Source organism: Schistocerca serialis, chromosome 4 (assembly GCF_023864345.2).
Source record: "Schistocerca serialis cubense isolate TAMUIC-IGC-003099 chromosome 4, iqSchSeri2.2, whole genome shotgun sequence".
NCBI lineage: Eukaryota > Metazoa > Arthropoda > Insecta > Orthoptera > Acrididae > Schistocerca > Schistocerca serialis.
In genome coordinates, this window is record NC_064641.1 from 911,791,449 (window position 1) to 911,819,098 (window position 27,650).

The 27,650-nt window shown below is 45.2% G+C and overlaps 1 protein-coding gene across 1 annotated transcript in view; it reads right to left on the reverse strand.

Moving 5' to 3' along the window:
* LOC126474840 (calcitonin gene-related peptide type 1 receptor-like) overlaps window positions 1-27,650 on the reverse strand; it is an 820,928-nt gene that overhangs the window by 260,448 nt on the left and 532,830 nt on the right. The window contains exon 4 of the mRNA XM_050102318.1: window positions 96-206. Coding sequence (XP_049958275.1) covers window positions 96-206 — 111 coding nt within the window. The remainder of the gene's footprint in view (window positions 1-95; window positions 207-27,650) is intronic.

The following is a 27,650-nucleotide window of genomic DNA, read 5'->3' on the forward strand; positions in this document are numbered from 1 at the left end:
TTATGAAATGCACTTACCAATGGCGCCTTCCGTTATCGACATGTTTGCGGTGCAAGTTTAGGACGATGGGACAGGTAGGACGTGCGTGTACTTACGGTTAGGTTCGAATCCGGTGATGAAGTCGGGACACGGCGCGTGGGCGGTGACGCCCGCGGGTGTGTCGAACCAGCAGGACCAGCCGTCAAACAGGCCGGGACAGAAGAGCCCTGGAACACGGACACGTGCGTGCTCGCGTCAGCTGCAAGGCACTACACAAGGCAAAGCGCGTGGGCGCACTGGGAATTAATCTGAAACACTGCATTTTCTGTTTACATTTGCAAATTTAGCAGTCTCCTCCAGCTGGACTACAGGAATATTCACCAATGAGCCAAAACATTATAACCACCTGTTTAATAGTGTGTTTTTCCATTTTTCCGACACATTACAATAGAGATTCTGCCTGGCACGGATTCTACAGGTCCTTGACAGGATTCCAGAAGTATGTGGCAACACATGTCTACGTACAAGTCAAGCAATTCCCGCAAATTATGGGATGGTGGTTTACGGGCACAAAATTGGCGCCCGATGTGTGTTTTTCTGGTCAAGACATCAATGTGAGTTTATTATAATGTCCCTCAAACCACTCTAGAACGATTCCGACCACGCAACACGATGAGTTATCCTGGAGGAAGATGTCATCGCTGTAGGTGGAGACTTAAAGCATGAAAAATGCAGGTGGTCCTCAATAACATTCATGTAGTTCACTGCTGCCTGCGTTTACCACCACAGATCCCATGGAAGCCCAACTCAGTGTACCCCTTAGCATAAGTCTGCCCCATCGGCCTGTATCTGTGGCACAGTGCAGGATCCGTGTAGCTATTCGCCTGCATGACGGCGTGTAGAGACCCAAACATCGACGCGGTGTCGTTGGATCAACACAGGAAGTCATATCGGTCGTGTGATGTGGAGCTCCATGTTCAACAATGTCCTTTGAAAGATGCGCTCCGAAACACTTGTGCCTGCACCAGCACTGTACTCTGACATCACATCTGCCACAGATTGCCGCTTATCCCACATTAGAAACTGAGGCACCCTCCGACCTCTACGATTTGTGATGAGACGTGGTCGTCCACTTTGCACAGGTGCTCACGACAGAAATCAGTTTCGCCATTTCGGATATTCTCGTTTCCAGCCGCAGCACGACAGCAGCCCGCACTTTGTCAAAACTACGTGTATCAGTGGACTTCCGTATTTGCGGCCCTCATCTTCGCTATAATGAGCGCCTATTATTCTCTCTTCCGCTTACCTTCATTCTTTACTGCGTCACGTCCCCGCAACATCAATAGGAGGCATTCAGCCTGCGGTGTGCAGTGGTCGTAATATTTTGGCTCATGAGTGTAAATTCATTCACAAACATGAGAACAAGTATCCACGTGCAAATTTACGTACCAAAAACTATTTTGCGCACATGAAAACTAGGAGTATACAAATGAGTATAGCTCCTGCGATCTCTAATACTTACTACGCCCGCTACTCCGACATTACGAGACAAATCCTGGCGAGACTCGTGAAATGCAAGGAGAACGCTAGACGTTCCAAATAGGGAACTGTGTAAGAATTGTATTGACAATTCAGTAAGCAATAAATTTCGACATAAATCGTCAGGGCTGAAAATACACTAAACAAATCAATAGAAGAAAGACGGCTAGACTTGACAGAATAAGTATAGAGCTCTGTAAGGAACAAGAGAATCCGGCAATGCTTCGCAGTTGCTAAATATATATTAGAATTACATGGAAGAGGCAATGAAACTGGTACACCTGATGATATCGTGTGACGAGAGCCTCCTTTTGGGTAGACCGTTCGCCTGGTGCAAGTCATTCGATTTGACGCCACATCGGCGACTTTCGCGTCGATGTGGATGTGGATGAAATGATGATGATTAGGACAACACAACACCCAGTCCCTGAGCGGAGAAAATCTTCGACCCAGCCGGGAATCGAACCCGGGCCCTTTGGATTGGCTTCTGTCGCGCTGACCCCTCAGCTACCGGGGGCGGACCCTAATATGATATAAGGCACAGACGAGCTCGCAGAAATGCCGCAACACGGCATAGACTCGACTACAGTCTGAGGTAGTGCTTGAGGGAACTGACAGTATGAATCCTGCACGGCTGTCCACAAAACCGTAAGAGTACGAGGAGTGGAGATCTCTTCTGAACAGCACGTTGCAAGGCATCCCAGATATGCCGTTTGGTGGCAAGCGCAAAGATTAAAGTCACAAGAGTGTTCCTAGAGCCCCTCTGTAGCTGTTCTGGACGTTTAGGGTGTAGCGTTGTCTTGCTGGAATTGTCCAAGTCAATCGGAATTCACAATGGACTTGAATGGATGCAGGTGATCAGACAGGATGCTTACACACGTGTCACGTGTCAGAGTCATGTAAAGAAACATCAGAGGTCCCATAGCACCCCAACTGCACACGCCCCACACCATTGCAGAGCCCCCACCAGCTTCAACAGTCCCCTGCTGACATGCAAGGTCCATGGATTCTTGATGTTTCCTCCATATCAGTACACGCCCATCCGCTCAATACAATTTGAAACGAGACTCGTCCGAACTGGCAACATGTTTCCAGTCATCAACAGTCCAATGTCGGTGTTGACGGGCTCAGGCGAGGCGTAAAGCTTCGTGTCGTGCAGTCATCAAGGTTAAACGAGTGGGGCTTCGGCTCTGAAACCCCGTATCGATGATCTTTCGTTGAATGATTTGCACGCTGGCACTTCGTGATGGCCCAGCACTGAAATATGTAGCAATATGCTGAAGGTTTTCACTTCTGTCACGTTGAACGATTCTCTTCAGTCATCGTTGGCCCTCCTCATGTACGATGTTTTTCCGATCGCAGCGATGGAGATTTGATACCGGATTACGATATTGACGATACACTTATTAAATGGTTATACGGTAAAATCACCACTTCATCGCCACTTCCGAGATGCTTTGTCCCATCGCTCGTGGGCCGAATATAACGCCACGGTCAAACTCATTCAAACCCTGATATCCTTCCACTGTAGCAGCAGTAACAGATCTAACAATTGCGCCAGGCATGTGTTGTCTTCTAAAGGCGTTCCCAACTGCAGCGCTGCATTCTGCCTGTCTACATATCTCTGTATTTGCATACACATGCCCATACGAGTTTCTTTGGCGCTTCTGTGTAGATATACGTCTTAATCTCCTGCTCCTACCACTCTCTTGTCCATCATATCCTCTCTCTCTCTCTCTCTCTCCACACACACACACACACACACACACACACACACACACACACGCTCACTTTCTCTCCCTCCAACTCCTCCTTCCTGCGCTCTGCCCCTATCTCTACATCCATTTCAACCCCCCCCCCCCCTCTCGACATCCTTGAGCCTTGGTTATTATTACAGCAAATGAAGTCGTGATTGGGATGTGAGGTCGCTTAAAACAAATGGGAAAATCGATTGGGATCATTCGTATACGGGCTATCAGAGACCCCTCCCGCTGCTGGGTCTGTGACGATAGTAGCTTCAATGAGAGTATTTCGCATAGCTTTGATCTGAAAAGGGATAGGATTGCAAAGTTTCGGATGATTCAGATTCCGTAATAGCATTCTTGTCATCGGCAGATAAGCGATAAATACAACTTCCCTGTTTTCTATTAAAACTGACTACGAGGAAGAAAACATAACAGCACATAGTTACGTATACAGCTTTCGTTTTAAAGTTATATATCAGCTTGAAGAAAGTCTAGTGGTTTAAATGCCTCCTATCGTATTTAAAAATGACTGCGAAAACGGAAACAAAACGCCACAGCACAACGGATCATAGCAGTTTCTTTCTCGCAGTCGGTTTTAACAGAAAATTTTTATTTTCAAAAGTACGTAGCTTGGGTGCGAGAGTTGTGTAATAAGTCGATGATCAACCTTCATCACAGTTCAGGGTCAGCCATTTAAGTCGTAACACACCATTTTAATCGTGAACGATTACGGTTACCGAACAGCGATTTTCGGCAACTATTGGTGCATCGACGGACACGCTCTTATTGTTTCGTTAATGCTTTTAGCTGTGGTATCAACGAAAATACTGAAGCAAATACGTTTTTTTAAACGGAACCGCGTCCTTTTTATATCTGTATTCAACAGCTCTTGAGAAGACAATTACACTGATATAGCGTTTATTAATACACTCCTGGAAATGGAAAAAAGAACACATTCACACCGGTGTGTCAGACCCACCATACTTGCTCCGGACACTGCGAGAGGGCTGTACAAGCAATGATCACACGCACGGCACAGCGGACACACCAGGAACCGCGGTGTTGGCCGTCGAATGGCGCTAGCTGCGCAGCATTTGTGCACCGCCGCCGTCAGTGTCAGCCAGTTTGGCGTGGCATACGGAGCTCCATCGCAGTCTTTAACACTGGTAGCATGCCGCGACAGTGTGGACGTGAACCGTATGTGCAGTTGACGGACATTGAGCGAGGGCGTATAGTGGGCAAGCGGGAGGCCGGTTGGACGTACCGCCGAATTGCTCAACACGTGGGGCGTGAGGTCTCCACAGTACATCGATGTTGTCGCCAGTGGTCGGCGGAAGGTGCACGTGCCCGTCGACCTGGGACCGGACCGCAGCGACGCACGGATGCACGCCAAGACCGTAGGATCCTACGCAGTGCCGTAGGGGACCGCACCGCCACGTCCGAGCAAATTAGGGGCACTGTTGCTCCTGGGGTATCGGCGAGGACCATTCGCAACTGTCTCCATGAAGCTGGGCTACTGTCCCGCACACCGTTAGGCCGTCTTCCGCTCACGCCCCAACATCGTGCAGCCCGCCTCCAGTGGTGTCGCGACAGGCGTGAATGGAGGGACGAATGGAGACGTGTCGTCTTCAGCGATGAGAGTCGCTTCTGCCTTGGTGCCAATTATGGTCGTATGCGTGTTTGGCGCCGTGCAGGTGAGCGCCACAATCAGGACTGCATACGACCGAGGCACACAGGGCCAACACCCGGCATCATGGTGTGGGGAGCGATCTCCTACACTGGCCGTACACCACTGGTGATCGTCGAGGGGACACTGAATAGTGCACGGTACATCCAAACCGTCATCGAACCCATCGTTCTACCATTCCTAGACCGGCAAGGGAACTTGCTGTTCCAACAGGACAATGCACGTCCGCATGTATCCCGTGCCACCCAACGTGCTCTAGAAGGTGTACGTCAACTACCCTGGCCAGCAAGATCTCCGGATCTGTCCCCCATTGAGCATGTTTGGGACTGGATGAAGCGTCGTCTCACGCGGTCTGCACGTCCAGCACGAACGCTGGTCCAACTGAGGCGCCAGGTGAAAATGTCATGGCCAGCCGTTCCACAGGACTACATCCAGCATCTCTACGATCGTCTCCATGGGAGAATAGCAGCCTGCATTGCTGCGAAAGGTGGATATACACTGTACTAGTGCCGACATTGTGCATGCTCTGTTGCCTGTGTCTATGTGCCTGTGGTTCTGTCAGTGTGATCATGTGATGTATCTGACCCCAGGAATGTGTCAATAAAGTTTCCCCTTCCTGGGACAATGAATTCACGGTGTTCTTATTTCAATTTCCAGGAGTGTATGACGTGGAAACCTGTCGTAAAAATATTCGAGAAGTGTCCCTTTTGTGCTACGCTGTCAGAATGTCAATACATTTGACTGTCTATGTTGTGACTTGGCAAGACATCCAAGTCACTATGAGAGGAAGCCGAAGGCACGCGCTTAAGCTCACGTAGATTGGCGTGAGGTCTGGAACAAGGTAAAGTAATTATCCTATACAGAAAATAACGTAGTTCTTGGAATACTTAACTTTAATCCATAATTGGAGAACATCGCTCTTGTTTGTACATGCTTCACACGATAAATATCAAATGCTATGGCGCCTTGCTAGGTCGTAGCAAATGACGTAGCTGAAGGCTGTGCTAACTATCGTCTCGGCAAATGAGAGCGTAATATGTCAGTGTAGCTTCGCTAGCAAAGTCGGCTGTACAACTGGGGTGAGTGCTAGGACGTCTCTCTAGACCTGCCGTGTGGCGGCGCTCGGTCTGCAATCACTGACAGTGGGGACACGCGTGTCCGACGTATACTAACGGACCGCGGCCGATTTAAAGGCTACCACCTAGCAAGTGTGGTGTCTGGCGGTGACACCACATTTCTTATAACATATTTAATACAGTAGTTGCTTTTTTCAGAGCATGAGACCTCTCTGTTTTTGAGGAATGAACAGTTGATATCTGTTTCAGCTCACGTAAATATGGAAGGATACACAAATGTGAAATGGTTTTCCCAAGCCTTTTGTGATTCGTTACATGCCAGCCTATGTATTATTTCCAAACACAACGCTCGTTGTAGAACCTGCACCTAGGCTGTAAACTGGTTCAAGAAGAAATAAAGCTTTATTCTCGCAGCGCAGCCGTACCTTACGGTGTACATCTACGCATCCTGGTCCGAGACGCTTGCTCGGTAGTGTCTGCACCGCCTGCCGTTTCCGGCCACTGTGGTCTCAAGTCCTAGGACATTTCTCGGATTTTTTACGACAGGTTTCAGCGCCAACATTAACAAACCCTGTATTACTGTAACCGTCTTATCAAGAGCTATCGAATGCAGTTATTGAAACTATACGGTTCCATTTTTTTAAAAAAAGTACTTGCGTTAATATCTCAGTCGATACCACCTGTAAAAACATCAACTAAACAAAAACATAATTGCCCCTCGATGTTATAACGTTTACCGAAAACCGCGTTTCGATATGTGTAAGCGTTCACTAAATAAGAGGTGTGTTACGTCCTACTTGATCGTGTCAAATTTGGAAGTAAATCAGTAAAGAATTCATCGAGGTTTTTGCTCGCCTCCTAGCATTCCGAGCATCCATGAGTATATGTGCAGGCTAATCTCAGGAACTGCGCAAGGAATTTTAATCCTGTTGCGACTAACAGATACATTCATGATGAAAATTTCTGTGCATAATTTATAAATATTTCACACAAATTGCCTGAATTACGATTAACTGAATTTAAGCTAAGTTGAGAAAACGATGCCACTGACACCTTGCGAATAGCTGCCGTAACTCGTGAGAGTAGCAGGAACCTGAGACATCGAAAAGCGTAATGAACTCGACATCTGGTCTGACAGTCCAGAGGTAGAGCGTTCGGCTAGTTTCAGGATCAAATCCTGCCTACGTCATTCTTTTCTTACTCAGCCTTTTAAACGAACATTCACCTCTCAGTGATGTTGAGATTCGCAAGAAACGAAACGTGGCTCGTATTTCACGTTACATTGTAGCTCCCTTTGCTGTGGTTGTATATGTGATTAGGAACTTGCAAGTGGTCTAATCCGCAGGCTAGATCCCCCCACCCCCCGATTTCCTCCTTCCTCTCCACCCCCCACCCGTTTCCGCGCCTCCATCGCTGTTTCCCTCGCACTCTCCACCACCACACCCTCCATCTCCTTCATCAGGGCAATTTCCAGCACCTCCCCCTCCCGGATGTTAAACTTCGCCGTGACATATACCCTTCCTTCCAATTGTAACCTGGCCTTGTTCTACCCTCCCCCCTCCCCAGGGCCCCCTTTTTCCTCTCCCGTCCTTCTCCCAGAGCAGATTTTTCTCCTTTCCTCCCTGTCCCTGCACCCCCTCCTAGACTGCTTCCCTCCCACATCCTTCCCTCCCCAGCCCTCTTCGGTGCGCCCCCCACCAGTCTCCCCCCACCTCCTACTCTCCCCCCTCTCTTTCCCTCCATCCCTTCTTCCCTCCTCCCCCTCTCCTCCCGTCCTTCTTCTCTTCTCCCTCGCCTTTATCTCCCATTTACAGTTGCCCCCCTTTGTGTCTGTTCTCCTTCATGATGTTCCCCCTTTTCATATCTCTGTACGTCATGTTCTCTCCTTTATGTTATTTCAGATGTCTTCTATTGTATGATTAATAAGCTGCTGCCAGGTCGCAACAGATGTGGCCTTGAAATACAATAAAGAAAAAAAAATTGGTCTAAGTGACATGGAGTTGATTACAGTCGTTTCAGAACAAGTGGATAGTGAAAAGAACATGCGATCCGAAATCTATGGTTTTCAATTATTTATGCATAGAAACAAACGCAGCTTTAGTAGGATGACTCAACTTCCAGCTTTCTGCTTTCAATCCCAGGTGTGGACACGACTTTTAGCGTGGCATGGTGAAGAAGTCTGCTATGAAGAGTCCACGACAAAGAACTCCGGCATTGAGTCTCAGCGACGCATCACAGTGCGTACTAAGCTTCAAAAGAGGAGTACTATAACACGAGGTAAACATGCAGATCATGCGGGTTTCTCTTTAGTTTGTTTCACCTCTGCCAGCTTCCGAAACAGGAGTCACTCACACATACATATCCCCATGATTCGCATACAGTGTTAACGTTCATTGTACACATATCACTTACATCACAATGTGCTCCCATCATGGCCATTAGATGTCACTCTAAACGCCAATATTCTATATGGAACACATGACGTTCATGTCTCCAAATAATTTTCCTGGTGTGTCTTGGTTACATCGCATAAGTTACATGTAAGTGATGATATTCACTTACATAACGTGGTTCTATGAGTTTTACTAGTGTGTCCCTCCCCACGAAAACAAGTACGCTACGCCAGTCAAATCACATGGCCGCAGATGACTTCTGCTGCCTTCGCGAAACGAGGCCGCGTCACTATTACACTGCGCAACAGAATTAAAGAATCACATTTTAGGAACCCCGTAATTCCCCCCTTTGCGACGTATATGTCTGAAATTTGGCTCAAAGGTTCCTTTGTAACGGTGCAAGAATGTGACGCCTTGCGACATCACCCTCAGGTCCGACAACACTTTAAACACCACAGTGTCGAATCATGCGAAAAAAAGCCACAGCTCAGAAGTTGGTGTGACGTGAAAGGAGGGTAAATGAAGCCACACTGGCAACAAATTTCACCGAAATTTGGCTCAACGCCACCGTGGTCATGTCACACGACCGGAAGGTCGTCACACCCCTTCTTACCCACATTTCACCCCTCCTTTCGACGCCTCTGCGATGGAGGTCATAACTGCGCTGAATTACGCGGTTTTCTTACGAGTCGCCGACGAAATTGTTCCAGACACACTGGCTCACAGGATCCACAACGAATGGAAGTAGACGGTGTCATAAAGAACATCGATAAAAAACCTTTCCTTTCCCTGGGGCATTAATTCCCAGACGTTTCTCCGTCGAAAATGTCAGAATCACACGATCTTTGGACGTTCTGACACTCTGTGGTGTTACAACTCTTCTCTAAGGACGTTGTAGGGCTGCATCCCCACCGTACGCGATCGCACCCGTTTAGAGGGCAGCGCAATGCAATTTTTGCTCTTGTGTATCGGCTGAAACAACTAGTGTCCGTTATAAACCACCGGCGTGACATTGAGGCATGTGTGAACAAAACGCAAAGTGTCCCTCTAAGAAGTTTCAGTTTGGCAAAACCCTCAGTGGCACCCAACCACCTTTACTGAGGATTTTAAAAATGTACCTGTACAGCTAGAAACTGTGGCAAGAGTGTCAGGCGCCTGCAGGCAGGCTACACCGCTGCTCTTGCACCGTTACACTGCTGTTCTTGCTCCTGATAGCAGGTCATTTCGAATCAGAGAGGTCGAAGCGTTTGCCAGTCAACAAGCACCCAGTACTTTGGTATGCAGTTTGTGTGTACAGGTTTGGGACCACCGTCTATGTTCGACGTCAACGTGCAATGAACACTCACTGGTGGCAGGTGCCAGCGCTATCAGTGGAGAGTGTATAAAGTGTGCTGCGAGGGGGGGAGGTGGAAACGGGGGAGACGCATACAACAGTCGCTGTTGTAACGCGGAAACGGAGCAATTTTTGTGTCCAAGGATGGACGTACTTGCGCAAGGCTCAGTTGGAAAGCAGTTGTCATGGTTAAAGTATACAGTGTATGGCAACATGGTGCTACCCAAAACGTGTGCAGATGCAACCGTGGTGCACCCAGGGTTCTAGATGACACAGTGAACTACAACTGCGGAGATGTGTGTGGGTGAGTAGATATACAACTGTTGAGCAACTGACCGTGCAGACGAACCAAGGGGCTATCAACAGCGACTCCTCAGCGACCGTTCAGCGGACGTTACTGCGTTTGAGCCTCCGCAGCAGGTGCCTGTCGATGATGTAAATTATCTGTAGACGTAGAACGACTACATAAATCCGTGTCGCTAAGCCCAATACGGGAAAGTCGACTGAACATCCACTGAATGGTTACAGATGGCCTTTTCATATGAATCACGTTTTATGTTCCGTTGTACAGATGGCCATTGGCGTCTATGGTGTGAAACGTTGGAAAGTAAAGCGGCCAGACAGGAGGACGGAGCGCTGTGTTCTGGGGATCTCATCATTTTGGAAGGTGCAATGTATCAACACAAGTATTCATCTATCCTTGGGGACCTACATGGTTTTTTCCCCTTGGCAAATATGGTTTCTACCAGCAAAATAATGCAATGTGTACACAGCTCGCAGCATATATGCATGATTTGAAGAGCACCAGCATGAGATACTGTACTCCCTCGGGCACAAAGCTCACCGGGCTTAAACACAATCGAGAATCTGCGTGACCATGTCGATTGGGCTGTTAACACAGTAGATCCTCAACGAGAAACCGATCACAACTAGCTCCACGTCCCTGTAGGTACCTTCCAGAGCCTCGCTGACTCTTTTCCTGCATGTCTCGCACTGGTCCGCACAGTACGAACTGATTACCGAGGCTTTTCACAGATGGTCACCTTAACATGATTGGACGATGTATGTTCTGTCATACAGAAGATTAACTTCAATATTCTCTCTATTACTCCCTCTCTGTTCCTGGCACATCGTATGATATGTTTTTACACGTGTTCATCTCTTGAAAACTGCCCTGGCAGGAAACTCTGAAGTCTCAGAAGATGTTCGCTTTTGCTGCAGTTATATCTAGGAAGGTTGTGACGTTTGGATATTGTAGCAAAATTCTGACAATGGAAACCTGATACAGGAACCGGCAGTTGACAATAAAAATAAGAAATGTAATTTATTCAGCGTAAGTTTGTGAAAGCACTCATTATTGTTTGATTACATCGTTGATGACTACTGGAAACAATAATAGCAGTTAAATATGTAGAAGTGTGCGTCTGAAGAATTTAAAATAGGAAGAGCTTATAAATCTAGTCGTAAAACTCGCGGGACCGATGACCGTAGCAGTCTGGTCCCTTTGATCCCACAAACCAACCAACCGTAAAACTCGCAGATGTCATACTGATGCTCAATGACGTATTCCTAAGAAAATGTGTGTCAGTGACAAAGGAGGTAGTACTAAGTTCGACCAACATCTGACTATTCCTTCTCAACCTATAGCGGAAAGAAATTAGGAGAGGTCCGGAGAAGTATGCACGTTTCATTGGAGGTTTGTCATGGCAAGAGGGATTGTGTTATGGAGTATGTTCACCCAAGTCCATTGGCATTGGGGATACGAGATGTGGTGTGGACCATGTATAGGTCTGCTATTACAAATTCAAAACCGTATATCCGAAGACAATTCTATTAACATACTAGTTCATCAACACTCATCACCCAGGACATTATGACCATCTACGTAATAGTCACTATGTCCAACTACCACGTGGGTAACAGCGGCAAAATATCGTAGAATGGAGGTAGTGAGGCCTTGGTAGGTCCCTGGCACCCTGGCACCACATCTGCACACACAAGTCACCTAATTCCCGTAAATTACGGGTAGAGGGAGGGGGTGGGGGGGGGGGGGCGTGAGCTCTGGCCCCACAGTAACACACACCCCAGATGTGTTCGATAGGGTTCAGATCTGGGGGATTAGGCGGCCAGCACATCAATTGTAGCCCGCCACTGAGTTCCCCAAACCCCATCACATTCTTAGCCTTGTAAATGAAGCGTTATCTTCTTGAAAAAAGCATTGTCGTCGGGAGACTTAACAGCTATGAATCGGTGTACTTCATCAACCATTGCACGATTCTCCTTGAGCGTCATGGTGCCTTGCACTTGACCTCATGGATGCCCATGTTCCCCCGAGCATAAGGCGCCGTCAGCTTGTCTCTGCCCTGCATTACAGTTATTAAAGAGCTGTGTCCCTAGAGGACGCCCTTCCATCGGCAAGATGAAGAAGGTGTCGGGATTCGTCCGAAATGCAACGCCCTGCCATTTTGCCAACTTCACGTGCCCCATTTCAGTCGTAGTCGCCGATATCGTGATGAACATTGGCACATGCATGGATCGTCGGTTGCGGAGGGTCAGCGTTACGAACGTACGTTGCGCTGAGTGTTGAGACACACTTGTTGTCTGCCCAGCATTAAAATCTGATGTTAGTTCCGTCACAGTTGGACGCCTGTCCTGTCTTACCAGTCTTCCCAGCCTACGTTGTCCAACATCTCCCATCCCCACGGCGTCTGGACGTGGTTTCACCTTGGATTCGCCACATGCTGAAGACACTCACAGCAGCACTGCTCTAGCACCCGAAAAGTCGTGCAGTTTCCGAAATGCTCGTGAAGAGGCTCTGGGCCATCACACACTGTCGTTGGTCAAACTCGGGCAGATCGCGCGCCTTCCCCCTCCTACACGTGGACAATACGCTCTCGCTCACTGACACTGCACATGCACCGTGCGTGCGTCTGACTAGCAGTCATTCTTCTCCAGGTGAAACTGCTGTCACCTGTACGGATTTATATCGATATTAGATCGGTCATCATAATGTTGTGGCCGATCAATGTGTAACTCCCAAAGTGACGATTAATTGAGAGAAATTCGAACTCGTTCTGGTGTTGTTTCACACAAGTATTAGCAAACCAGTAATCCCCCACTAAATGCATTAAACAGTTTAACTCCCATATACGAAATAGTTTTAAATTGGTGATTACTTCACTAATGAGTTAACGTGTTAAATATATGACGTGAAGTTTGTAAGCCTTTGTGGTTGAAGACAGTGAAGTTTTTCACGCATCTCGATGCTAATGACAACTTGCCTCCCAAACTATGTGTCATACAATGAAATAATTTTGCTAGTGTATTCACTGGTACATGTGTGTACTGTCTGCGAATAGCGTTATTACCGAATGAGTAATAAATCAAAACATCATTCCTAATGCTGCACTGTTACTGCACAAACATCGAAAATGTAGTAGCGACAGTCCGCAGCTCGTGGTCGTGCGGTAGCGTTCTCGCTTCCCACGCCCGAGGTCCCGGGTTCGATTCCCGGCGGGGTCAGGGATTTTCTCTGCCTCGTGATGACTGGGTGTTGTGTGATGTCCTTAGGTTAGTTAGGTTTAAGTAGTTCTAAGTTCTAGGGGACTGATGACCATAGATGTTAAGTCCCATAGTGCTCAGAGCCATTTTTTTGTAGTAGCGACAAATGTTTTCGTTTTCATATTTTGTGTAGGGTGCCAGCGAAAAAACGTTTCAAAAAGGTTTTATATTATGTGTAAGGTTCATTGGAAGTTATTAAGTGCTCTCACTCTCAAATTGCGGGTTAATACAGTCGGGTAATTAGCGTACAATGAGTTACCTACACTGTCTAAAGATGCGTACCTAATATCTAACTTAAGACTTGGCTTATTGTGTTAAACCATTAACGTAAAATCGCTTCCCACGCCCGGGTTCCCGGGTTCGATTCCCGGCGGGGTCAGGAATTTTCTCTGCCTCATGATGACTGTGCGTTGTGTGATGTCCTTACGTTAGTTAGATTTAAGTAGTTCTAAGATCTAGGGGACTGATGACCATAGATGTTAAGTCCCATAGTGCTCAGAGCCATTTTAACGTAAAATTGTAGGTGTTAGTAAACAGTTCGAGCGGTTCTAGGCGCTTCAGTCTGGAACCGTGCCACCGCTACGGTTGCAGGTTCGAATCCTGCCTCGGGCATGGATGTGTGTGATGTCCTTAGGTTAGTTAGGTTTAAGTAGTTCTAAGATCTAGGGGACTGATGACCTCAGATGTTAAGTCCCATAGTGCTCAGAAACAATAAATAGTTTTTGACACTATTCTAAGTTTTTAAATTCTTACAGTAATTACGTGCAGTAGAGAAAATCAAATTTTTATTTTCTCTGGTGGACGTTAGACACGCAGTCCGCAGATGGGACCGAGTGATTTCTGCAGCCGTTCAGTACTACGGACATTACTTATTTTTAAGGCGACTAGGATAAGTGTAGCGTTAACTCTGCACTACGGGTATTCAGTGTCATTACACGACATCAATCAACGACTGGCAGCTATTTTAGCGTTAGCATGACAGCGCTTCGTCAGCATCGAAAGTGGTGCTGAAATCTGAAAGGCACAGCCATGGAACTATGTCGTCACTTGAACGCGGATTGCGCAAAACCGGAGTTTGGTTTCCTTAAGCTGGAATGTCATTTCCGTATAGTTAAACATCATTTAATTCTCCGTGGCACGTGTCGGTCCGACACATAAAGTGGGCTGTTACGTAACAGTGGTGTTACGGAACGCGGCTTCTGGATCACTAAAGAGGAAGGTTGTCACGTCATACCAACATCACACAGGAGTAAAGCAGCTCATTTTTCTCCTACAATTCGGGCGGTTCGCTATATCTACAGGAAAACATAAGGCCACTCTCAAAAAATGGCTCTGAGCACTATGGGACTTAACTTCTAAGGTCATCAATCCCCTAGAACTTAGAACTACTTAAACCTAACTAACCGAAGGACATCGCACACATCCATGCCCGAGGCAGGATTCGAACCTGCGACTGTAGCGCCTAGAACCGCTCGGCCACCTCGGCCGACAGGCCACTCTCGACAGATGTGTTTTTCTCTGCAAGATAAAGAACATAAATGGAAGCGTTATTTATTCAGATAATAATAATAATGGCGTGTGACGAGGGCCTCCCGTCGGGTACACCGCTCGCCTGGTGGAAGTCTTTCGATTTGACGCCACTTCGGCGACTTGCGCGCCGATGGGGATGAAATGATGATGATTAGGACAACACAACGCCCAGTCCCTGAGCGGAGAAAATCTCCGACCCAGCCAGGAATCGAACCCAGGCCCTTAGGATTGACAGTTTGTCGCGCTGACCACTCAGCTACCGGGGTCGGACTATTCAGATAGGTAAATGTAAACGGCTATTTTCTCTCCGGATTAAGAATGTATTTTGTTTATTTTACTGTGAGTTACAGAACTACTTACAATTTTTCAAATACAACATTATATATTTTATGAAATATAGCTGGTACAGTTCTATTTAACTACGATTTCTATCAATTTCAATTAGGTATTCACAAACGTTAAAAGTTTCAGAGATGGTCTACCTGAGCGCCCGGCATTGCCCGGGTATGTGGTTAATCCAATTTTCGGTTAGGTCATGTTGTCCTTGCCCTCTGTCTGCCTATATCAACTTTCCTATCTGTTCTTCACCCCGTCTCTTTCCGTCTCATCCGTCGCCCCATCTCTGTCCGTCTCCTCTTAGCCTCTCTCTCTATCTCCTCCTCGACCCCTCCCTCTGTTCATCTCCCCCTCTTTCCTTTCTGTGTCCATTTACTCCTCTCCCCTCTCTCTGTCCATTCCTTCTCTTTTCTTTCACTCTCCATTTTTTCCTCCCTCTGTCTCTGTTCATCCCCTTTTCCCCTCCCCTCTCTCTTTCTTTCTCTTTCTCTCCCCTGTCACAATTTTCCTCTTCCTTCTCTCTGTGTATCTTCTCCACTACCCCCTCCGCGTCCATTTCCGCCTCGCTCTTTGTCTGTCCATGACCTCCTCCCCCTATCTGTGTCCATCTCATATTTCTCTCTCTCTGTCTGTCCATCTTCTCCTCCTCCATTCTCTCTCCACTTTATCATGCTCACTCGAATAGCACCCTGGTGTTTCTCATCCCCACAGTATTTCTTTCCAGATTAAGTAATATCTAACCAAATATGGTTGAAGTCGTTCCAGCTGTTCAGGATTAGCTCCTTAACCGTGGCTGTGAACGCGTACACACTCGTCAAATATACTTAACGTATATCACCCGTATTTGTACACGTATTTCACCTGTATCGCTAGCCAATTATGCCCTCCAGGTTCACTTTTACGCTACTTACAGCTTATGACGTCATATGTCCTGATCTTTCTGCTACACAATGATATGTGGCTACTGTCTGAGGAAATTATCTGAATCGAGTTAATAGCAAAGAAGCACTAATTTAAAATGCCTTGCATGATGCACCACTTTTTCACCCATCTCAGAATTTGTGAGGTCATATCTCCTGAACTATTTGTTGTAAAATGATAATTTTGTTGGTATATTCAGTGGTACGTGTGAATACTGTCTGCAAAATATGTCACGAATACAGTTAGTTCTAGAGAAGTAATAATTAAAACGTCATGCTTCATACGGCAGTTTTTTTACTGCATGAATAACGGAAATGTAGTAAGTGCTTACCTTTTTTCCTTTCATGATTTTGTGTCGGTTCTTAGCGAGAAAAAGTTTCGTAAAGGCCTGAAATTTTGTTGTAAAGCTTGTTGCAAGCCAACAAGTGGTCTCGTTCTCAAATACTGGATCGCTAAAATATGGCTATTCGCGCGTCGTCTGTTACATTGCTTTTGAACCCCCAACACTTTGGTAAATACGAGTTTCTTACACCCACAATGATGATTTGCAGACATTAAGTGATGTGTCTACCAAATTTGGATGAAATGGGTCCAGTGGTTTACACGAGATGTGGAAAACACATACCTATCTATATGTATACACATCGACTCTTATAATATTGAAGGGTACTGTGTGGTATTAAACGAGTGCTCATTTTGCTAAATGCGATGAGATTTATCAACACAGCCTGGACGCTTTCTTTAAGGAATAATACAGTGTGTACCATGAGGAATGGTAAATATAAAGTGATATGGCAGGAACAATAATACGAATCAGAAATGTCTAGTAAACATGCGCTCTAAAATGGACACCTTAAAAGACCTATGAGCACTTCTTCATCTACGATACTGTAAAACCTATCTCTTCAGCTGCATGCTCTTTGCTTTCTGTATTTTGGGAAGAGGTAGTACAGACCAAAACAAGAAAAAGTTTTCTTGTAAACTTGGGCTCTTAAATTCTTACCTTGGGAGCTATGAGCACTTGTTCAGTGGAAGAGAAGTGACCACAGTAGCGAACATCACCAAGTGATGATAGATACTAAGGTATGGCTATGTTAACTAGACATTTTTCCTTTGAATAATTGTGCCTGAATACTGGTCATTCCTTCCGGAATCCGCTTTAGAAGTTACTCCATTTTCTTTACCCGTATCACAAACTAGTAATTTTAATATTTCAATTTGTATTATCAAGTCACGAAAAAGTAGTATAGTAACTGATTACTTCACTGCGTTACTGATCCTTCTCGTCCTTTTTCTGACGATGTCATGTTTGCAACTCATGGCAGCGGCGCCACGATAGCTACTTTATACTTTCATTTGTGTACGAAATAACGTGGCCTACTTGCTGAATTGAATATGCCGTATAATGAGACAAGTTTCTCGCTCTTAGGTTTGGTTCTCACTTCACAAAGCGCGGCCCTGCTCATTAGCGCCTTTCGCCATCCCTTTTTGCTTTACGATCTCAATAAATGAGATCCTTTCACTTTCACGTAGCAGAGGAAATGACAGAATCTCCTTCCTTTTCCAACAGAGTTCGATAACCATCCGGTAAATTAGAGAACCCTTTCGTAACATTTCGTTCAGTGACAGTTTCAGAACTCAGTTGGTCCATGTTGTAACACTTAACGCTACATGTCAGCCACATGCAAAACTGTTGAGTGTTATCAGAATTATAATTGCCCAAAATACAAAAAATGGTTCAAATGGCTCTGAGCACTATGGGACTTAACATCTGTGGTCATCAGTCCCCTAGAACTTAGAACTACTTAAAGCTAACTAACCTAAGGTCATCACAAACATCCATGCCCGAGGCAGGATTCGAACCTGCGACCGTAGCGGTCACCCGGTTCCAGACTGAAGCGCCTAGAACCGCACGGCCACACCGGCCGGCCCCAAAATACATTGCAGACTGATCTAACACTGTAGTGAGTGAGATATTCGAGTGAGTATCTGTAGTAGTTCGCTCCAGCACAAAAACGTACGGATACATCTGCAACGTACCATGGGAATAAAATGAAAACAACATAGAAAGTGCTACAACATTGTCATATGATTGCACTTAATATGAGCCCGTACTTCAAAATTAATCTATTACAGTTATTACCACCAAAAAACTTTCTGCATACAGCACATGAACTTTTATTTATACATCCAAACCCGCTTCCACTTGTTTAACAAGACATCGTCAGCTGGAGTCTCGGAATATTACTTGTCATTTCATTTTCACAAGTTGGTTTTAATATTTAAAACAGTTGACATAGATATTTTACAGTAAAATAAAATTCGTTGCTTGAAGGTAAAGCAGGTTTCTCTCATGTGCAACATGACTTGAAAGTCGCGCTTTGTATTGCACAGTTACTGCAATTTCGAACGTAACATTATGTCAACTGTCATTTCCGTATGTTTCTCTACCTAATTCCAACATTCCAAACTCTTTAATTCACTTGTTTTCTACTTCTCTGTATGTTTGCTTATGTAAGAGAGAGAAAGAGAGAGAGTTTGTGTGTGTGTGTGTGTGTGTGTGTGTGTGTGTGTGTGTGTATGAGAGAGAGAGAGAGAGAGAGAGAGAGAGAGAGAGAGAGAGAGAGAGTACAAAATTGTTATATATTGACAGAAGATTGGAATTTGTGATCACATATTAGGTTGTTGGTCTGCTATGAAATCAATTAATGTAAATAGTGAGCTGCTTCTCGATTTCATTTGGTCGTTTAATGACAGTTCCTTACAGCCTGTGTTTTGTACTTGTGAATGCGATACTTAACTTGCAAGTTTAGCAGCTGTCTTACATTATTTATTGTAACTATTTTCAAGTCTTTCTTTCTTTTAATTAGTCTGTGACTTACTTCTACTATATGTTGTGCAAAATTTGAGTGACTTGTCCGAAACTTCCGGGCCCTGATTTTTAGTTTGCACGGTTGTCGTATAGTCTGCCGATTGGCCAACGTATCTTACAACTTATGTAGTTCTTAGGTCTTTGTATATTCCTGCCTTCTGGTAGATGTCTGTGTATTTTGATGTTTTTGGGATGTACTATTTGTAATTATCTGTCGAGAAGCCATGTTAAGCTATTTCTTTTGGATAACATCGTTATTTAACGTATGAGTAAGTGCTTGTTTGCGACTGTATACGATCTTGTACTTTCTGTCTTGTGATGTATGCTTTGTGCCGTCGTTGTTATATGTGCCTGTTTGTTTCCAGCTCACAAAAGATGCCTCGTTAAGAACGCGAAGTAAATGAAAAACTGCGTTTGTTACTTACTGCTACAATTAATATACAGCTGCTGCAAAACTGGCCACCACACGAAATCAGTCGGAAAATGTAGTACGCCCGAAAAAAAATTTGGTTTAAGGTGAAGAGAAACATTTCCATTCAAATAACTTACGGGTTTGCTGCCGGGTGACGTCTTCGAACACCGCCGATATTTCGACAGGAGCACACCCTGCCATTCTCAAGGCACAAATGGTAGTAAGGAAAAATGTGGAAGTAAATTTAATGCCTCGGTTCACAGAGAGAAACAAGGAAGACACCATACACAGAACAAGTGTCAACACAACCAAAGATAACCAAAATCAGAAATATCCATAGTTACTATTAATTAACAGGTGAGGGGTGAGGTAGCACTAAATCTGTCCCTCTGCTTTTTTATGAGAGACAGAGCCGGATTCCAAGCAGCATTTAAACAAAATCCACCATCTCTGTTTATTAACAGAGGGTTGCTTGATAGTCTGATTTCAACAGCTTCCTTAATAACACTATCCCAATAGGGGACGTGCAAGCCAGAATCTCCGTGTTGTTGTATTCCATAGGATGACCGGTGTCAACGCAATGTTCTGCAATAGCGGATTTGCTCGGCTGTTGTAAGCGTGTGTGACGCTTATGTTCAATACACCAGTCTTCCACAGTCCTGATTGTCTGACCAAAATATGACATGCCACAACTCCAAGGAATACGATAGACCCCAGCCTTACGCAAACCAAGACCATCTTTTACGGACGCCAACAGGCCTTAATCTTAGAAGGTGGTCGAAAAACACATTTCACATTACATTTCCGCAAAATACGGCCAATCCTATTGAAAATGCTTCCTGCGTAAGGCAAAAAGCCCGTAGACTTAGGTGCCACTTCGTTGCTATCGTCACTCACCCGTTGCACAGAAGGCTGGTGGCGCAACGCACGTTTGATCTGCTTCTCACTATAACCATTCTGACGAAAGGTGACTTCGAGATGTGCTAGCTCAGCTGCCAAACTTTCAGGGTCTGAGATAACGTGGGCCCTGTGAACCAAGGTGCGAAGTACTCCTTCACGCTGAGCTGGATGGTGACAACTATCAGCTCGCAGATACAAGTCAGTGTGGGTGGGCTTCCTATAAACAGAATGTCCCAACGTACCATCAGTGTTCCTTTTGACCAACACATCAAGGAAGGGAAGGTACCCATCTTTTCCACCTCCATATTCTGGTGGCTTGAATTCAGATGTTCCAAAAACCGGTTCGACGACGTCACCCGGCAGCAAACCCGTAAGTTATTTGAACATTCGATTCGCCGGGAAAAGTTAAGGTCTTACAACATTTCCATTAATATGTTGGTTGTAGTAACACTAGGCATTTCCACGAGGTCTTGCACGGCAAGAAAGGTGACCTTCAAGGTGTGGCGAAAAATCATTGTATCATTTACGCATCGAACATATCCTAACTATTTCAGCTTATGCACTACAGCGTTTCCAATACTGTCGATATCCGCTCTTTCTTATGATACTTGGGTGTTTGTCACATAATTCCCACACTTCATATTTACGACTGTTTTCTTGTTGGAAATGCTCCAACTCTATGATGCTACTGTGGTAGAGATTCCGCGCTTCGCATCCGTCGAGCTGCACTGAAATGACAAAAGTACCACATGTCTAAAAAGAGTAAACTGTGTGCAGTCAAAACATTCTTAATTTGTTCAAACGTCAGCTAACCAACGGTTACATGTGATGGACATATGCACTTTTCCATACATCTTATTCTACAGGTACCGTGCTGTTATGAGGTGCTGTCGAAGTGTGGGAAATAGTGGAAATCCTACATTGTATGATGGTCAGTTGTTTACTTTTTCTTACAGTTAGTGCTCTTCTGGTGGGGAGTGTCAGGAGGGGGAGGTTGGGGCAAATTATAATTCTGTGTAGTTTTTTGGCAGCAAAATCTAGGACAGTAGCGAAGACCCCGTCCTATGTCAAAACATAGGCTTCCTGCAGGTACTCCATACTATTTGTACAAAAGTGATAGGTATTTGGTGAAAGGAGCTGTGGTTAGTCTACAAACCCAACGAGTAAAGGGGGTACATCCAGAATTTTAGTAACTGCAGCTTCTACCGATGTATCTTGATAGCTTTTAAGCTACATCTGATCTGAATGGTTCCTAATCGAAAAGGAAGTTTCAATACTATCTTAGGCAACGAAAGATGACACAGGGTCTTCAGATAAGCTATACCACTCAGTAGCAGCTAACTGATGTTTAAAAAAAATAGCGCAAAATCGCCAATAAACTATTTTTGTGATCTTAACCAATAGTATTTCACCTGACTAACAGAGTTTACTCCACGGGTTTCCTTTGGACAATGCAAGCCAAAATTTTGTACTCATAGAATTTTTACTATGGTAGAGCTGACGGCAGGAGAGCGTTCGAAAATGGACATTTACGATCTTACTCTATCTCCCGTGCTGTAAACACTCATGCGAGTTAACAACAAATAACGATGCTGCAAATACCTGTTTGTCCATCAAAATTAATTTTCAGGATTTCTCTAATTCACTATATGTATGACGTTTTCGCACATTATTATATCCAGGATATTGGTGAAGCTCCCTAAAAATTGCCAATACTACTGTTTAAAATACCGAATGGCGAGTTTGGTCACATTAACATGTATTACCGTACGAAATTTTTTAATAGTGTTTTCACAACATGAAACAGGCAACGACAAATTGTTAAAGATGTAAATAAGCGCGTAAAGAAAGTTCCCTTGGTAAGGCTAGCACTAGAATCTGTAAAGCATTGTAACGAATAAGAGACATTTTTCTTTCTTCTCAATTTTTTTTGGTACCGTAGGTTGAAGAGACGTACATCGTTTGATGTAGTCCGTAACGGGTTTGCAACCACATTTAAGACGGCACAGAGAATATGAATGCTAATAATGGAAGGAAAAAAATTATTCACGGAATACAAATAGTATCAGCCGCTGCCCAATACTGCTGAAGATATCACAAGGATCAGGTGCGCCATAACGCACCATGCCCCAGTTCCGTCGTGCTAGGAGTGGTTTTACCTAACGTGTTCGAGTTTCGTAAAACTCTTGAAACGTTTTCATTAAAATTAGTTTTTTGGCTTCGTGAAAAATTACAAAGCGTCATGTATGTGTGAAGGTATAAGATTCGAAAGACATGAAATTGTAATCGAGAAGGGAATGACGAAGGGTTTTAGCCTATTGTCCGCGTTTTTCAGTTTGCAGTATGGGCAAGCAGTAAAGAAAATTAAAGGGAAATTCGAGTATGGAATTAATTTTCTAGCAGAAAAAATGAAAGCTTTAAGTACAGTAAAAAACACTTTAATTATGCCAGAAGGAATTCAGAACATGGAAAATCAGGTGAACGTAATAGATTGTGGCCTGAAAAGAAGTTTTGAGATAAACATAAAAAAAGTTGAAACACGGATAATGGAGTGTCATTGTCATTTAATTAATTCAGATGACAATGAGGGAGCTACGTCAGGAAATGAGACACTAAAGCTACTAGACATTCTTGCTGGATGGGCAGCAAAATAAATGACGTTGTCAGAGGTAAAGACGACGTAAATTTTAGGCTGGCAGTATCACGACAAACGTTTCTGAAGAAAGAAACATTTCATCATGTGATGTAAATTTAAGTACAAATTATTCTCCGTATGTTTCTCTCAGGATGGTAATTTGCTTTTGGTCATCAGTCTATTGAGTGGTTTGATGCGTTCACCAAGGCTTCCTCTCCTCTACTAACATCTTCATCTCAGAGCCTAGCGCTTGTGGTCCTTGGCAATTTCTTGACTGTATTTCAATCTGTCTTCCTCAACAGCTGTAGGCCTATGCAACTCTCTTTAGTAACACTGAGAATAATCCCTGAGGTCTTCAGACACGTCGCTCTTCTGCTAGTCAGTGTCCTATATATAGTTTTCGTCACCGATTTCACTAAAGGTCTCCTCATTTTTCATTTTAAGGGTCCCATAATTTTTCAGGTTCCTTCGGTAACGCCGCATTCCAAACGCCTCGATGTTTCTCTTTTCCTTTCCCCTGACAGACCAAGCATCACGTCCACAAAACCTGCTCTAGAGACGTACGATTTCATTCCCAGACATTTCTACTCAACGTTAAGACATAGTATGACAGAAGTAGACTTAATTTCGCCAAAAATGCTATCTTTGCATTTGCTAACCTGCATAGAAGCGATCAGCCGGAACTTTATGATCACCTGCCTAATAGCCGATATGTTCACCTCTGGCAAGGACAACACCGGCCACTTGTCATGGTATGACGACAAGCAATGAGGCCGTGGATTTGGCACCACATCTGCACTCACAAGCCACCGAATTATGGGAAGGACGTCGATGAGCCCTGGCGCCACCTTCAGTTACATCCCAGACGTGTTCGATCGGGTTCAGCTCTGGCGAGTTGGGAGGGGGAACCAGAGCATCAACTGGAAGCCGCCACTGTGTTTCTCGAACCACTCCATCACACTCTTATTACTGTGGCGTGACCATTATCTTGTTGAAAAATGCCAATACCGTCAGGATACACGACCATCACGAAAAAGTGTAATTCGTCTGCAAGCAGTGTACGACACTGGGGTTGGTTGGGTTGTTTGGGGAAGGAGACCAGACAGCGAGGTCATCGGTCTCATAGGATTTGGGAAGGATGGGGAAGGAAGTCGGCCGTGCCCTTTCAGAGGAACCAACCCGGCATTTGCCTGGAGTGACTGAGGGAAATCACGGAAAATTTAAATCAGGATGGCCGGACGCGGGATTGAACCTTCGTCTTCCCGAATACGAGTCTAGTGTGTACGATACTCCTTGGCCGTCTAGGTGCCTGACACGAGCTGCACTGGATCCACGGATGCCCACGTGAATGTTCACCAGAGCATAATAGAGCCGCCGCCAGCTTGCCTCCGTCCCGTAGTGCAGGTGTCAAGGAGCTGTTCCGCTGGAAGACGATTGATTCTGGCCCTCCCAACAGCATGATGAAAAAAAATATTGGGATTCATCAGACCAAGCAACGTTCTGCCGCTGCGCCAGTGTCCAGTGCCAATAGCGACATGCCCACTTCAGTGGCTGTGGCCGAAATCGTGGTGCTAACATTGGCACGTTATTGGGACGTCGGCTGGCCCAACGCTGAGAGTGTTCACTGCACTGTGTGTTTAAACACACCTGTATTATGCCCAGCATTTAAAGTCTGATGTTAGTTCCACCACAGTTCACCGCCTCTTTTTTGTTCTATCTGTCCAACCATCAGAAAAATGGTTCAAATGGCTCTGAGCACTAAGGGACTTAACATCTGTGGTCATCAGTACCCTAGAACTTAGAACTACTTAAACCTAACTAACCTAAGGACATCACACACATCCATGCCCGAGGCAGGATTCGAACCTGCGACCGTAGCGGTCGCGCGGTTTGAGACTAAAGCGCCTAGAACCGCTCGACCACACAGGCCGGCAGCCCAACCATCGTCGCCCGCCATCTGTAATGAGAGGTGGCCGCCCAACCCCACGACGTCTGGACTTGGCTGCACCTTGGTTTCTCCACGTGTAGAAGACACGCACCACAGCACTCCTTGAATGCCCGGTAAATCCGGCAGTTTCAGAAATGCTCACGGCGCGTCTGCGGGCCGTCACCACCTGCCCTCGGTGAAACACAGACAGATCTCGTGTCTTCCCCATTCTACACAAGGACAGCACGCTCACTGACAGCGGACGCACCGTGCGTGTGTCTGACCAGCATTCTTTCCCCGCCAGGTGACGCTGCTGTGCCTGGACGGTTTTACATCGATAGTAGGTCGGTGGTCACATGCTGTCGCTGATCAGTGTGTATCCTCCTTGCTTCGTCGACCATGGGTTAGTTTGCTTCTCAGCAACTTCTTATACTGCGTGGCAACCCGTTATGGCATTAAGGTTTCGCTGATGTCACTTCTGCTACTCCTCACCACTTTCATTTTTCTTTGGCTTACTCTCTGTCCATATTCTGTGGTCATTATACTGGTTACTGTTTTCAGCAGGCCCTTTCTTCATGGAAGTGAACTGTGGACAGTAAACGGCACATTCAGGAAGCGAATAGAAGCTTATGAAATGTGGAGCTACGGAACAATGGTTACGGTTACACTGACAGACCGGACAAGTAATGAAAAGGTACTAAATATGGAGGCAAGAGGTACTCTAAACAACCTTGGTAACATGTTGGTTGTGCATTGTGCTGAAAGCTTTGTCGACTACGCCTCAGAAGTTATACTGGGAAGCCCGTACACAGAGTCCTGATGTCTCCCATGCGATTTCCATATTTTAGGACCACAGAAGAAAAAGATTCGTGGCCTTCGATTTGATTTGTACGAAGAAATGCACGCCTTGGTACAATCATGCTTCCATAGGCGACTGCAAACGTTCTTCCATAAAGGCAGTGACCGTCCTGTCTCACAGTGGGATAAATGTGTTAAAAGTTATGGCAATTACTTGTGAAATAATAGTTTACTTAGTTCTTTTCCATCAGTCAATGTAAGAGTACCAACACACTTCGCTGGAGTACATTCTAAATTACTTCTACATTTGTCGATGACTCGCCATCATAGATAACTTGCTGCGCTCTCCCTACCGAAAAATAATAAATCAAGTTACAAATTTCGCTTCACAGCCCATACGATCGTACTTTTTGAAAATGAAAGTAGGTGTGGTTCTGAGTCAAACGCTTAAAATTCGGAAATAGATAAATACGACCTGTACCTGTGTACAATAAATGTATCAGTAAGTCATTTGAGGAAAGAACGGGTAAAATTTCACTTGATTGATGTTTTCGGAATCCACACAAGCTGGCATGGAGGATTCATTCTCTTCGACATACAATAAGACTATATTTTAAGATTCCACAGTAAACGGATGTGAACAGTACTGGACGTTAGCTTTGTGGATCACTTCTGCTACCCTTCTTGTAGACTGATGTGAACTGTGCTTTCTTCCAACTACTAAAAATGGTTCAAATGGCTCTGAGCACTATGGGACCCAACATCTTAGGTCATAAGTCCACTAGAACTTAGAACTACTTAAACCTAACTAACCTAAGGACATCACACACACCCATGTCCGAGGCAGGATTCGAACCTGCGACCGTAGCAGTCCCGCGGTTCCGGACTGCAGTGCCAGAACCGCACGGCCACCGCGGCCGGCTCCAACTACTAGAAGTGGTTTTTTTTTGTTTATGGGGTCTATGGCGGATTATATTTAAAGAGGGGCTAACTGAGAGCCAAATTCTGTAGACTATAGAATCTGACAGGGATCGCATGTTTATTATATACGACTGGAACGTAGCATTGTAACTTTGTTGTAAATAAAACCGTCTAGTCTGTTTCATGCATTACTTTATTTTTAATGTCGTTCCGGGTACCGCCAACATCACACCGGAAAATAGAATCAAACGATCTGAAGACTTAAAAGGCTAAAAACATATCACAAAGTTCACTCACCAAAGCTTAGAACTTATAAACCATCGTGCAGTTAATCTCTGTAATCCTTGCCATTTTTTTCTTTCTTTTGGCACAGCTACCAGCCGAAAGGTGGTGCTAGTATGGGTATGATTTTTTTGTTCTTTTCTTCCCTCTGTCAGCCTAGCAGATGTAGATCGTCTTTCATAAATTATCATTCGAAAATTAATTTTACGAATGTGCAACTGCACTAATTTATATCAATTTTTTTAAAATTTGACTGTGATTTATTTTGATTTTTAAGTATGACTGTCATTTTACTTTCCGGTTGAGACTTAAAAGCACTTCTTCGATGACATCTTAAGATGCCCAGAGCCTTAAAACTTTGAAGGAATAAGAACAAGACCGTCATTTCGTAAGAACTGGGTTGGTATGATGTTGCACGTGCTCTGACCTGGATGTATGTACTCATTCAGCTGGCAGGGAAGTCATAACGCCGCACTATCCTCTCCTGAGACACGAGTGCACACGACGGTTGTAACTGGTTCCTGGTATCATCGTTACTGGCGTTGGGACCGAGTTGACTTCGGAGCTCGTCTCACACGTGTACTGTCGGGGGCAGGTCAGGGTACCTTCCTGGAAACGGTAGCACCTCGGCATCACGTAGAGAGCTCTTAGATACTCGTGCTACTTGTGGACGAGCATTGTCATGTTAAAAATGGCATCACGATAGTATCGCGCGAGAGGTAACTCATGAACAGGCAGGATGTCGGTGACGTGTTGTTGATTGTCAAGAGTTCCCTCAGCCACTGCCAGCCGTGGCCTGATGT